Below are 13,771 nucleotides of genomic sequence, written 5' to 3'. Positions count from 1 at the left end.
TTTATTCTGGCAATAAGCATTATTTATTCATTTTTTAAATAATTCTTATCGCTCGAGAAAGACCCTATTCTCGATAAATTCCTGACTTTCGTGCGTTATTAATTTATTTAAAAATTATACAACATTGCCAATGCCCGGAACTCTTTAGAAATTGTTTTAGTATGCTTAGAACTGTACGAAAAATATTTTATATAAGCCAGAACTCCGAGATTTTCTACAGCGTCTCACCCACATACCCGTAAATGCGTCTTTCTTGGTCGATAAAAATTATTTAAAATATGAATAAATAATGCTTATCGTCAGAACTCTTTAGAAATAAACGTTAGAACACGTTCAGAACTATACGAGAATTATAATAGAACTCACTGTTACCCATGTGTATTGTTTATTTAAGAAAGTGTTTTTATTTTTATCCAATTATCCTTCTGTTGTTGCTCGTAATTTGGCTGCTTGAACATGCATAGGTAAAATAAATTTAATAAGAGTGCAAGAAACATTATAAACTACCATTTTTTTCTCAATATAGTTAATAATATAATTATTGGTATGCATTTAAATATTATATTTAAAATTTATTATGCAAAGTAAAGGTTTTTAATGTAAGACTTTTTTAGATAGAAAAGCATAGAACGGTGATTTCTGTACATTACATTTATTTTTAGTTTTTATGTTTATAAATATTTATTTAATTAATTATATTTGCAATCTTTATATATTTATAAATTTCAAATATATGTACATATATATATATATATATATATATATATATATATATATGTACATATATTTGAAATTTATATTTAATTATAAATATAAAAATTAAAATTTGTATACAAGCAAATGTAACGTATATAGCGGGTATAGCGTATCGTCGATTTGTCAACTCGAGACTCGGCACTCGGCGAGACACGAGACGCGATACCCGAAATGCGTGGCATCGTGGTATAGCCGGCAAGCCGGCCCGTGCAAAGCGGAAACGTCACAGCTCAAGAGAGACAGCAGATCGTATGTCTGCCCTTCTCTCCCCGCTCGAAGCTTGTCGAGGGCCTAGCGTACACGGACAGAGGAAAGGCTTGCGCGACCAGCATATCCCCTCCATCTGAGTAGTTCGGACACGAACCATAGCATGGATACGAACCCATGTATCGTTACCCGAGTCCTCTCTGATCGTTACCGAGCGTAACGCCGTAGTTGACGTCCACTTTCTCAGAGGGCAGATTAGGACAGACGTCCCCCGAAGCCGGATGGCCGCTCTCAGGTTTCTCTCTGATATTAGTAAAACATTTGTAACTAAATAAATTTCTGAGTTATTTGCAAAATAAGAGTTCAGTTAATATGGTTAATGTACTGCGCAGATAACTGTGCTGCGCATGCGCGAAATGTACTCAAGGCTCCTGCGCACAAAGAGCGCGTCGACGCGTTTCGCATGGCGGAAGTCGATGCGGTAGCCAATCACTTTTCACCTTTCTGTAACTAGCGGGCGATTATTGGTCACGCATTACCTGTATGAAGCTAACTGATGTAATATTAATTACATTAAAGATTGTAAACAAACGTGATATATGACAGCTATTTTAAAACTACTGAGGATTTTTGCTCATAGGATGCGTGGCCAATAATCACTCGCTGGTACCAGAAAGGTGAGAAGTGATTGGCCACCACATCGACTTTCGCCATGCGTAATATACGTCGACGCGCTCTTTGATGACCAAAATAAAATTGTTAATTACAAAGAACTAATTGGTCACAAACGTTAAGAACTGACTCACAATCAATCACGATGATCGATTTACAAACGAAATACACTTAGAAGAATTAAAACTAATCGAATTTAGTAATTTCTGTCGGCTAGCTTCATACAGGCAATGCGTGGCCAATAATCGCCCGCTAGTTACAGAAAGGTGAGAAGTGATTGGCCACCGCATCGACTTCCACCATGCGAAATGCGTCGACGCACTCTTTGTGCGCAAGAGCCTGGAGTACATTTCGCGCATACGCAGCGATCTGCGCAGTTATCTGCGCAGTACATTAACCATATTAACTAAACTTATTTTGCAAATAACTCAGAAACTTATTAATTCACAAACGTTTCACTGGTATATTCGTAAATCACAAACAATTTCCTATTAATTACAGCTATCAGAAATCAAAAATCGGTTTGTTATTAAAAAGTGTCGGCTGACATTATGGCCAAAATAAAATTGTTAATTACAAACAAACTAATTGGTCACAAACGTTAAAAACTGACTCACAATCAATTACAAACGATTTACAAACGAAATACACTTAGAAAAATTAAAAATTATCAAATTTAGTAATTTCTGTCGGCTAGCTTCATGGTCATATTTTCAGGTTCAGGCCGTATTGCTAAAGAATCCAAGACGCGGCAACGCCGCGCGGCGTTGCCGCGTCTATAGCATATGTCTCTCTACCGTGCGTCCGTGTGAGCAATTCAGTGGTGTGTGTACGGACATACATACATACACCACTTCATAGAACCTGAAATTAGTTGGTAACACTGAAAACGGAGTTTCGCGTTATGTCACCACGCGAGGTCTCCAATATCTATGGAACGCCGTTTTACTTTTTAATAGCATAAATAATATTCTACATAATATAAAAGTTTCAAAAAATAATGTCTTGAGAAAAATAGCTATTCGTACTAATGAATTAAATTTATGTCAAACATAATAAAAATTGGATAAATTAAAATTATGTCAGGACATAATAAAAATTCGGAATTATTTTTGTCCTGACATAATTTTAATTTCACGAATTAAAATTATGTCTGGACATATATAAAATATAATTTAATTTCAAATTTTTATCACGTCCCGACATAATTTTAATACATCCAATTTTTATTATGTTTGACATAATTTTAATTTGATGAATTAAAATTATGTCGAGACATAATAAAAATTGAATGAATTAAAATTATGTCGAGACATCATAAAAATTGTATGAATTAAAATTATGTCGACATCATAAAAATTGTATGAATTAAAATTATGTCGATACGTAAAAATAATTTCGAATTTTTATGATGTGTCGACATAATTTTAATTCATTCAATTTTTATGATGTCTTGACATAATTTTAATTCATTCAATTTTTATGATGTTTTAATTTTTATGACATCTCGACATAATTTTAATTCATTCAATTTTTATGATGTCTCGACATAATTTTAATTCATTCAATTTTTATGATGTCGACATCATTTTAATTCATACAATTTTTATGATGTCGACATAATTTTAATTTATACAATTTTTATGATGTCTCGACATAATTTTAATTCATTCAATTTTTATGATGTTTGAATTTTTATGATGTCTGAATTTTTATGATGTCTCAATTTTTATGATGTCTCAATTTTTATGGTGTCCAAATTTTTATAATGTTTGAATTTTTGTGATGTCTCAATTTTTATGATGTCTCAATTTTTATGTCTCAATTTTTATGGTGTCCAAATTTTTATAATGTTTGAATTTTTGTGATGTCTCAATTTTTATCATGTCTCAATTTTTATGATGTCTCAATTTTTATGATGTCGCGACATAATTTTAATTCCGGAGCTGGTGATTTTCATCCCACAATATTGGCAGCATTGTGTAAGTAGCGCCAACAGTTCTTACAGCTTGAAATCGATGTCTACGTGTCCCAGGTCGGCGATGACGACGTCCAGATAGTGCGCTGCGTAGTTTTCGGACACCGAAAACTACGGAGCGCACTATCTGGACCTCGTCGTCGGCAACCTGGGACACGTAGACATCAAATTAAAGGTATTAATACACCTAGACACCGAAAACTACGGAGCGCATTATCTGGACGCCGTCATCGGCAACCTGGGACACGTGACATCGAATTCAAGGTATTAATACACCTAGACACCGAAAACTACGGAGCGCATTATCTGGACGTCGTAATCGGCGACCTGGGACACGTAGACATCGAATTCAAGCTGTGAGAACTGTTGACGCTACTTACACAATGCTGCCAATATTGTGAGATGAAAATCACCAGCTCCGGAATAAAAATTATGTCGCGACATCATAAAAATTGAGACATCATAAAAATTGAGACATCATAAAAATTGAGACATCATAAAAATTCAAACATCATAAAAATTCGGACACCATAAAAATTGAGACATCATAAAAATTGAGACATTATAAAAATTCAGACATCATAAAAATTCAGACATCATAAAAATTCGGACATCATAAAAATTGAGACATCATAAAAATTGAATAAATTAAAATTTTGTCGAGACATCATAAAAATTGTATGAATTAAAATTATGTCATCATAAAAATTATATGAATTAAAATGATGTCGACATCATAAAAATTGAATGAATTAAAATTATGTCGAGACATCATAAAAATTGTATGAATTAAAATTATGTCATCATAAAAATTATATGAATTAAAATGATGTCGACATCATAAAAATTGAATGAATTAAAATTATGTCGAGACATCATAAAAATTGAATGAATTAAAATTATGTCGAGTTGTCATAAAAATTGAAACATCATAAAAATTGAATAAATTAAAATTATGTCAAGACATCATAAAAATTGTATGAATTAAAATTATGTCGACACATCATAAAAATTCGGAATTATTTTTACGTAGCGACATAATTTTAATTTATTCAATTTTTATGATGTCGACATAATTTTAATTCATACAATTTTTATGATGTCTCGACATAATTTTAATTCATACAATTTTTATTATGTCTCGACATAATTTTAATTCATTCAATTTTTATGATGTCGACATCATTTTAATTCATACAATTTTTATGATGTCTCGACATAATTTTAATTCATCTAATTTTTATGATGTCCAGACATAATTTTAATTCGTGAAATTAAAATTATGTTAGGACATAAAAATAATTCCGAATTTTTATGTCCCGACATAATTTTAATTTATGCAATTTTTATTATGTTTGACATAAATTTAATTCATTAGTAAAAATCGCTATTTTTCTCAAGACAATTATTTTTTGAAACTTTTATATTGTATAGATTATTATTTATGTTATTGAAAAGTAAAACGGTGTGCCATGCAGTTTTTATTATGTATATCAAATTTTAATTCGATGAATTAAAATTATGTCGTGACATCATAAAAATTGGTTGAATTAAAATGATATCGACACGTAAAAATAATTCCGAATTTTTATGATGTCTTGACATAATTTTAATTCATTGTAATTTTTCTTAAGACTATTATTTTTTGATCTTTTATATTGAATGGAATATTTATTATGCTATTAAAAAGTAAAACGGCTTGCCGTACAATTTTTATTATGTTCCGATATAATTTTAATTGGATGAATTACTATGATGTCGGAACATAATAAAAATTCGGAATTATTTTTATGTCCCGACATAATTTTAATTCGTCCAATTTTTATTATGTTCGACATAATTTAACATCATTAGTAAGAATCGCTATTTTTCTTAGAACAATTATTTTTGGAAACTTTTATATTGTGTAGAATATTATTGATGCCATTAAAAAGTAAAACGGCGTGCCATAAATATCAGTTCGGCCTTTGCTTTTAGTTGACAGAGTTGACATTACCGACGTCGAGGAAGTTCGGCCTTAGCTTTAGCATCTCCTTAAGCTAACCGTGGTTGGTGAAATTGGCTCTAAAGTGTAATTGGATCCAAAGGTAATGGTGAATTTTTATTTGCAGTAAAATGCTGTAGCAGCGAGCAGCAGTTTAGTAATTTTTTAAAATGTCCTTACTAAATAATTTTTAGGAAATTTCAAAACTGCTGCTCGCTGCTACAGCATTTTACTCCAAATGAAAATTCACTTTAAAAACCAATCACATTGAATTGCTACTTATGAACGGTTGCGCTCGATGCTTCTAATAAATATTGGTTATTTTTATAAAATGTGGTAGAAACAATAATAAAATAGAAATTAATACACATGCAAAATTACAAATTTCTAGATTTTTTGTTTATGGACAAAATCCTCAAAATTGCTCATTTTTCAGATATATTTTGAGCGACTACCCGCTTAATAATAAATCTGAATTAATCTTAAGCTACATAATTATACGATACATAAAAAAAACATACTTATAGAATTAAAAATGTAAGAGACGAAATCCATTAGATTCCGTTAAATTGTCCAAATAAATATGTTCTATTAAACAATTAACTGACTGTGCTTATTATGTCGTGATCCGATTTACCAATCATTCGCGTTGAAAAATAAAGTTGAAAAATAAACATCTTTTTTCGTAAAATGTACATTCTAGCTACAAATAGATCTATACACAAAAGAAAGACGAAAGTAAAAAAAATATACAAAATATATATTTCTGGAAGCAATAAAGACACAAGAATACAGTTATACACCGCAGTTTATAATTAAATTAATCTATTTATAAAAGTTTCTCCATGAATATACTTCGGCGGACGGCGTTGTTGCAACCTTCTTTATATTTGTACCAAATTCCATGTTTCGTTAAAATGTTCTGCATCAGAGAATATTTTTTCTGCGATTTTGGGGATACACGATTCACCATTTTATTCTGCTTCTGAACACTTTCATTCGTAATGACATTTCCGAAAAAGTCTTTATACACCTGAAATTGTTAAGTATAGTGAGACTGACGATAAAAAGAGAAATGCGTATGACTTACTATTTCCTTTAATGATGCCGCATTTTTTCCAGATTGTTTCGTATTATTCGGAGGATTAGAAGATGTATTCTGAGCACTTTTTATAATTTCTAACTTTTCTGGATTTGCCACGTTTTCCGAGTTAACTCCATCAAGTCCCGTTAAGATACTTGAACGTTTCAAACGCTCGACCTCCAACTCTTGTGCGATTATCTGCTGTACTGCGTATGCCAGACTTCGATGCGCATTGCAATCAGGAAAAACGCCAATTTCCAAAATATTACTTTAAAAAAATTTGCTATTTATGTGCCGTTCTAAATAGAAACCTGCGTCAAACATGCCTTGTTTACTAGCTATCGTTATTACAACGTACGGGTCTAAATTGTAGATATATCCTCCTTGAAGGCTTTTCTCTTGCACGAATGATAAACCGAATTCAACCATCACGTTCACTATTCTGGCGAGATCAGCCTTCTCTTTTGGTGAATACAAGTGGGAGGGAACTGTGCGTAATCTCGGCGCTAGAATATCCGGCAAAAAACTAGCGATATCCGTAGTTAGAGTGAAAACGTCACGTCCGCATACTCTTCGTATTGCTGTTAAAATACCCATGTTCTTTGATGATTTTTGAATTACCTAAAAGAATGACAAGGATAATGTAATAAAATTAATATAAAAAACTTGTCAGAGTATTAGCATACAAGAGATTAATTGCACAAAATACAAAACTAATTGCAATATTTGTATAAAATTTGTATATATATATATATATATATATATATATATATATATATATATATATATATATATACACATATAGGTCTTTTTAAAAAAAATTAGGATCACTTTTTGTCAGTAAATTTTTGTCGATTTTTAACTGTAATTACTCAGCAAATAATTAACGTAAAAAAAGTTTAAAAAAAGGTTTTACAGGGCTCTCTACTATGAGTTGCTTTTGTTCAATTTTCACTCAGGTTAATACTCAAAACCGTGGTCAGCTTTGAAAAAAGACGTATTTGAGATATCCAAAATCTTGAAATTTGCAGCCTTCTACCGATTAACAAAAAAATTAGTGAACAATAATCATTCACACCATCTCAAAGTACGGACTTTGTCCTTTCAAATAATAATAATTAAAAAAAAAACACCTTCGTCCTACGCCGATTATTTAGCGAGATATCGCAATTTAAAGTAACTCCTGTTTTATGATTTCAGCACGATACCGCCAGCATTTGCATAACCTGATATGCACCACAGGGAGGTTGCTCGGTCGGATTTTGCACATATAAACTCCATACACATACACATACATACATGATGTGCAAAATCCGACCGAGCAACCTCCCTGTGATGCATATCAGATTACGCAAATGCGTGCTGAAATCATAAAACAGGGGTTACTTTAAATTGCGATATCTCGCTAAATAATTAATAATCATTCCACATAATATCTAGATAATTTAGATCCATATAATTAAAAAAAAACCGTGTATTTTTTTCTGGTCAAATAATTGAATTTTTCTCTTGATATATAATACTTGCTTCGTTGATAACAGTGGGATATGACAATTTCACTTTCTGCGTTCTTGCAAGATGCAAGTGCCACGCGATAAATCCATAATTCGTGTATGGCATAAGTGACCAAATCTGCTTGTATGTAACGAGCGACGTTATTAAATCATAAAATTGAAACCATTCCAGAGACATAGGTACATTATCGAGTTTTCGGTCACAGATTTCAGGATAATTATGAAATATTCCTTGTGCCAATTTTTCCATCTCACCTAATGAACAATTAAACACACAAAAAAACGCCTATATTAAAATTTTTAATACAAAAAATTGTAAATTATTGCATTAAAGTGCGTAAACAATTTTATATAATTACCATTTTGTACAGTTCTCAAAATATACTGGATTCTTTCAGGAATAGTAAGAACTCCCCCTTTGTTCATAGGAATTGTTAGTATACTTTTCCACGAATCAAACAAATTTTTACGCGTGTCTTTCAGACCTAAAGATAAATTATCTTTCAAGTTGGCACTACCCATATATTGTAACGCCCCTATGCAAGCTCGAACGTCACAGCCGGATCTTTCTGCTATCTTCACAAGATCTCCAAAGTCTACATTTAACTTTTCCTTTCTTGCCAAATCCATTAAACGTTCTGCTAATCTTAAAGGACTTACTTCCGGTACCGGAATTATTACAGCGGCGGCTCTTAACGCTCTATAAATGTAAAATTTAAAATATTACATTTATTCTTTCAACTCATTATAGTAATTTCTTTGATTAATTTCTTTTAGTTAAAATACCTTAATGATGGAGTATATGGTTCATTACAAATGCATATTACGGGACGTGTACAGCCATCAGACGTTTTTTCTGATTGTCCTTTTCCCTTTTTATTTTTCGGCACTAGTTTGCCTTGAATAAATTTTAATAGAAGCTCGATAGATGCAGCCGGTGCACCATCAATCTCATCAAAAATTAAACAATTTGGACGGGGATCAGCGCCCATTACAGCTTTCATTTCTGTTGATGCAAGTAGAATCTGTCTAAACGAAAATATAATGTAACTTCCGAATGTGTCGCTAATATCAAATGAGTTTTGTGCATTGTACCTAAACGTATCTGGAGTCCTTTCATCACTCGCATTGATTTCCACAACATTATAACCGGCATGTTTGGCTGCTATATGGGCTAGAGTTGTTTTTCCTAATCCAGGAGGGCCGCTGAGTAAGGCTATCCTTTTTATTGGATATCCTTTGCTATCCACTTTTTCAATATCGTTTTCGTTATTAACATTTCTCTTTCCAAACATAGGCGGCTGGTTTTTTTTTGGCTTTGTAATATTTTGATTAAATACTACTTTATCCCAAAGTTTCAGCCAATGTAAAAACTGTCTGTTAACGGTTTCGTCCGATAGTAACTCTAAATATGATCGAGGTCGATATTTATCGACCCACAATTCATCATTAATTATATTTTTTTTATCACAGAGATCAGATGGCGGCTGTCTCGATAATTCCCGTTTTTTTGCCATCTGTAATATGATACATTAGTATTGTAGCATGAAAATGTAATATAAAAAATTGAATAGACATACGATTTCTTTAGCCTGAGTTTTCAATTGTGTATAAGGTATCGAACACAGATTGGCAACTGGCTGGGTGGACTGCTTGATATTGTTTTGTGTATTTTTGACTCTGATGTACAAGCGTTGAGAATCATACGGTCTTGTAACGGCCATAAAATTCCATGATGGAACTCGTAAAGAAATGGAATTTTTCTTACTGTATTAGGCACATAAATATTAAGTACAACAGATTAAATATTATACTATGCAAATCATATTGTAAAATTAATTTGCTAACTAATTCACTTACTTATCGTAACTTATCTTCATGGACGTATCTCCATTATGTTCATGCAACAACTGTCTTGCATTCAATATTTTCTTAATGACATCTTTAGGTTGATCCCATCGAAACTTCTTTTCTTTCGGTTCTTCCACGATGTTAACATCAACTAAAAGGAAGATTTTCTGATAACGTTCACAAAATAGTTAAGTCATATTATTGATCAATTATCAATTATCGCACCTGAGACATCTGTGTCTAAGAAATCAGAGATGTCACCAAACAATTCTTCGTAACTGCGTTTCTTACTACTGCTAGGTATATTATCGCCAACCAATTCTTCATAACTGCGTTTCTTACTATTGCTAGGTATACTATCACCATATAATTCTTTGTAACTGTGTTTCTTACTACTACTAGGTATACTATCACCATATAATTCTTCATAACAGCGTTTCTTATTATTGTTAGCTGCATTGTTGACTTTGTTGAAATTAACAGGCACAGGAATTTCAACACCTGCTTGTTTATTTCCATTAGCTGTCCAAGATACTCCACTGTTACAAGGACCAGGCTGTGACAATGATTCTGTCTCAAGCAATTCACCTTCAGGTGAATATAGACAATTATTACTTGTCCAACATGATACAAATAATACAATGGAAATAATAGAATATAAAGAAAATACTGAAATGAGATTTCAAGTATCGATTTATGTCAATTTGTGTCAATCATGGCTGAGAAACATGCAATAGTCATACTGTTTACCGTCCAATTCTTTCAAAGCTTCATAATCCGCCTGATGGATAAAGTCGAATGCTTCGTCTGGATCTGGGTATTCGTCAGCCATCGCGTCATTTGATGTGGATCGATCACGCAATATACAAATTAACTAAAAGGATCGAAAAAACATTCCGCGACACAACTTTACGTGAACCTCTACCACAGTATAAGTAAGAACAGTAGGTTCACTCCGTGTCGGATCTATTGTTCTTCGTGGCAAACGTCCGCCATGATGTTGATTGCCTGATCGTGTTTTATTTGAACCGCTTACTATAGAAATCGCTTGATAATTATATATAAAAAATAAAAAAAAATATAAGAAATATATTAATTAAATATTCGAAGCAAAAATGTCACAACACACGCACATAAGTAAACAAAAATACATGCGCGCTTTATTTGAATAATAAAAACCGCTTGTGATAATTATATAAGAAATGAAAAAAATATAAGAAATATATCATACATATTAATTAAATATTCGAAACAAAAATAATGTCACGACACATTTTATTCATGTATATTTTATTCATTTTATTTATGTATTAATTTTTTTATGTATTTATTTATTTATTATTTTATTACATAATATTCAAATAGCATATTTTTATTACTGTATTTATATATGCAATGTATCGGCGCGTATTGTATTTGTATTTATTAAAAAATTTTTTTTAAATAAAATTATAATACCATGAGTAATAAAAGTGGTTATCGATATGTATTTAAAGATTGTGGGATCAAAGAAAACTATTCTGATTTCCGAAAGATTCAGAAAGGTACGTATTCATTATAACAAATACATGAATACATAAATACGTTAAATACACATAAATACATAAATACATTAACATATTAATACATAAATAAATATGCTATTCGTATATTATGTAATAAGATACATAATAAATAAATACATTTGAAAAAATTAATACATAAATATATTAATACATTAAGATATTTAATGCATTCAAGTCTTAATTATATTAATGGATTAATATATTTTATGTATTAATTTTTTTTATTGTATTTATTGAGTACCTATATATCTTATTACATAATATACAAATAGCATATTTATTTATGTATTAATGTGTTAATGTATTTATGTATTCATGTATTTGTCATAATGAATACGTACCTTATTTCTGAATCTTTCGGAAATCGGAATAAAGTTTCCTTTGATCCCACAATCTTTAAATACACATAGATAACCTCTTTTATTACTCATTATAATTTTTATTAAAAATTTTTTTTAAATAAATACAAATACAATACAACTGACGCGCCGATGTATCTAACCAAATGAACTGTCAGATGACAGCCGCCATGTTATTGATTGCGCGAATCGCCATATTCATTTACCAACTTCTTATGGCTCCTGCACACAGGACGCGGCAGCGCGACAATGCGGCAACGCGGTGACCAATCACCATCTGCCTTTCCGTACTACTTTCAGAAGTAGAACGGAAAGGCAAGACGGTAATTGGTTACCGTGGTGCCGCGTTGCCGCATTGTCGCGCTGCCGCGTCCTGTGTGCAGGAGCCATTAGAGGAGTGAACCTACTGTTCTTACTTAAGGTGCCAATTCATGGAACGCTGAAAAACAGCGTTGAGCGACGTCACGTGACATCACTATGATGCCAGCGTCAAGAAAGAGAAGTTGGATTTTTCCAACTTCAAGCGTCAAAGCCAAAGCAGCGCGAAGATGCCGAAATTTTGACGCTGTTTTCCTTTTCATGAATTTCAATTGACGCCGGCGTCAATTGTGGTCATGCGACCTTCTTGCCGCTGAAAATGAGCGTCGAGCGTCAGCATGAAAAGGCACCTTTATACTGTGCCTCTACCGTTCTGTTTTCTTTTTCTTCTTCTTCTTCCTGCTTCTTCTTCTAAAGCTAGGTCTACAATGCGAAGACTAGGTCTACAATCGTAAAGTCGTGAGTCGTGAGTCGTAAGAATTGACCAATCACAGTCGATTATGCTGGGTCTACAATACGAGTCGCAAAGTCGTGAGTCGCAAGAATTGACCAATCACAGACGAATTTGAGAAGAATAATCGACTGTGATTGGTCAATTCTTGCGACTCACGACTTTGCGACTCGCATTGTAGACCCAGCATTATTCTCCTCAAATTCGATTGTGATTGGTCAATTCTTACGACTCACGACTTTACGACTCGCTGTAGACCTAGCATAAAGTCAGCGGCACACGGAGCATGTTTTCCATTGCTTGCGATTTAGTAAATTACTAGAAATCCTGAGTGCTAAAGGCCATCGCACACAAAATGCATAGCTTAGACCGCTAAACCAATGAGCATCCAGCATAAAGTCGCCATATTAATAAACATAAGATGCTCATTGGTCCAACGGTCTTATGCTATGCTTATGCAGCCAATGCAATTTTGTGTGCGATGGCCTTAATGGTCAATCCAGACAAACTTGCATAGCGCATAAACATAAGCATAAGAGAATTGATTGGTCCATATGCATGTGCATAAGGAAATAGACCAATCCGTTTTGTTATGCATATGGTTATGCACCTATGCAAGTTTGTGTGGATATAGCTTTAAGCGGGGAGCACACACTTCGGCACAACGCATAATGCGTAAGCATAAGAAAATTGATTGGTCCATACACATGTGCATAAGGAAATAGACCAATCAATTTTCTTATGCTTACGCATTATGCGTTGTACAGAAGTGTATGTCCGGGCCCTTAAGGTCAATCCAGACAAACTTGCATAGCGCATAAATATAAGCATAAAGGCCATCGCACACAAAATTGCATAGGCTGCATATGCATAGCATAAGACCGCTGGACCAATGAGCATCGTATGTAAATTAATATGGCGACTTTATGCTAGATGCTCATTGGTTTAGCGATCTTATGCTACGCTTATGCTAAGCTATGCATTTTGTGTACGATGGCCTTAAGAGAATTGATTGGTCCATATGCATGTGCA

The 13,771-nt window shown here is 32.7% G+C and overlaps 1 protein-coding gene across 1 annotated transcript; it reads right to left on the bottom strand.

Annotated features, from left to right (window-relative positions):
* Window positions 1-6,336: 6,336 nt before the first annotated feature.
* On the bottom strand, window positions 6,337-11,336 carry Cutlet (chromosome transmission fidelity protein 18 homolog). The gene is made up of 11 exons (XM_071780569.1): window positions 10,797-11,336; window positions 10,272-10,634; window positions 10,056-10,197; window positions 9,776-9,962; window positions 9,291-9,712; window positions 8,982-9,224; window positions 8,555-8,895; window positions 8,209-8,450; window positions 7,040-7,302; window positions 6,688-6,949; window positions 6,337-6,630 (listed from the first exon to the last, which is right to left on the bottom strand). Exons 1-11 carry the CDS (start codon window positions 10,876-10,878, stop codon window positions 6,427-6,429), a joined length of 2,751 nt encoding a protein of 916 aa, XP_071636670.1. The 5' UTR covers window positions 10,879-11,336; the 3' UTR covers window positions 6,337-6,426.
* Window positions 11,337-13,771: the final 2,435 nt, after the last annotated feature.

Source organism: Temnothorax longispinosus, chromosome 6, assembly GCF_030848805.1.
Source record: "Temnothorax longispinosus isolate EJ_2023e chromosome 6, Tlon_JGU_v1, whole genome shotgun sequence".
NCBI lineage: Eukaryota > Metazoa > Arthropoda > Insecta > Hymenoptera > Formicidae > Temnothorax > Temnothorax longispinosus.
The sequence above is the reverse complement of the archived record's forward strand: the minus strand, read 5'-3'. Positions and strand labels throughout refer to the sequence as shown.

Bases quoted from the DNA above. Each gene is read 5' to 3' on its own strand.
- Cutlet (XM_071780569.1), bottom strand. From the start codon at position 10,878: ATGGCTGACGAATACCCAGATCCAGACGAAGCATTCGACTTTATCCAT. The intron at 10,198-10,271 runs GTGCGATAATTG...TCTTCCTTTTAG, and splicing joins CTTAGACACAGATGTCTCAG to TTGATGTTAACATCGTGGAA. The intron at 9,225-9,290 runs GTACAATGCACA...ATTTTCGTTTAG, and splicing joins AGGACTCCAGATACGTTTAG to ACAGATTCTACTTGCATCAA.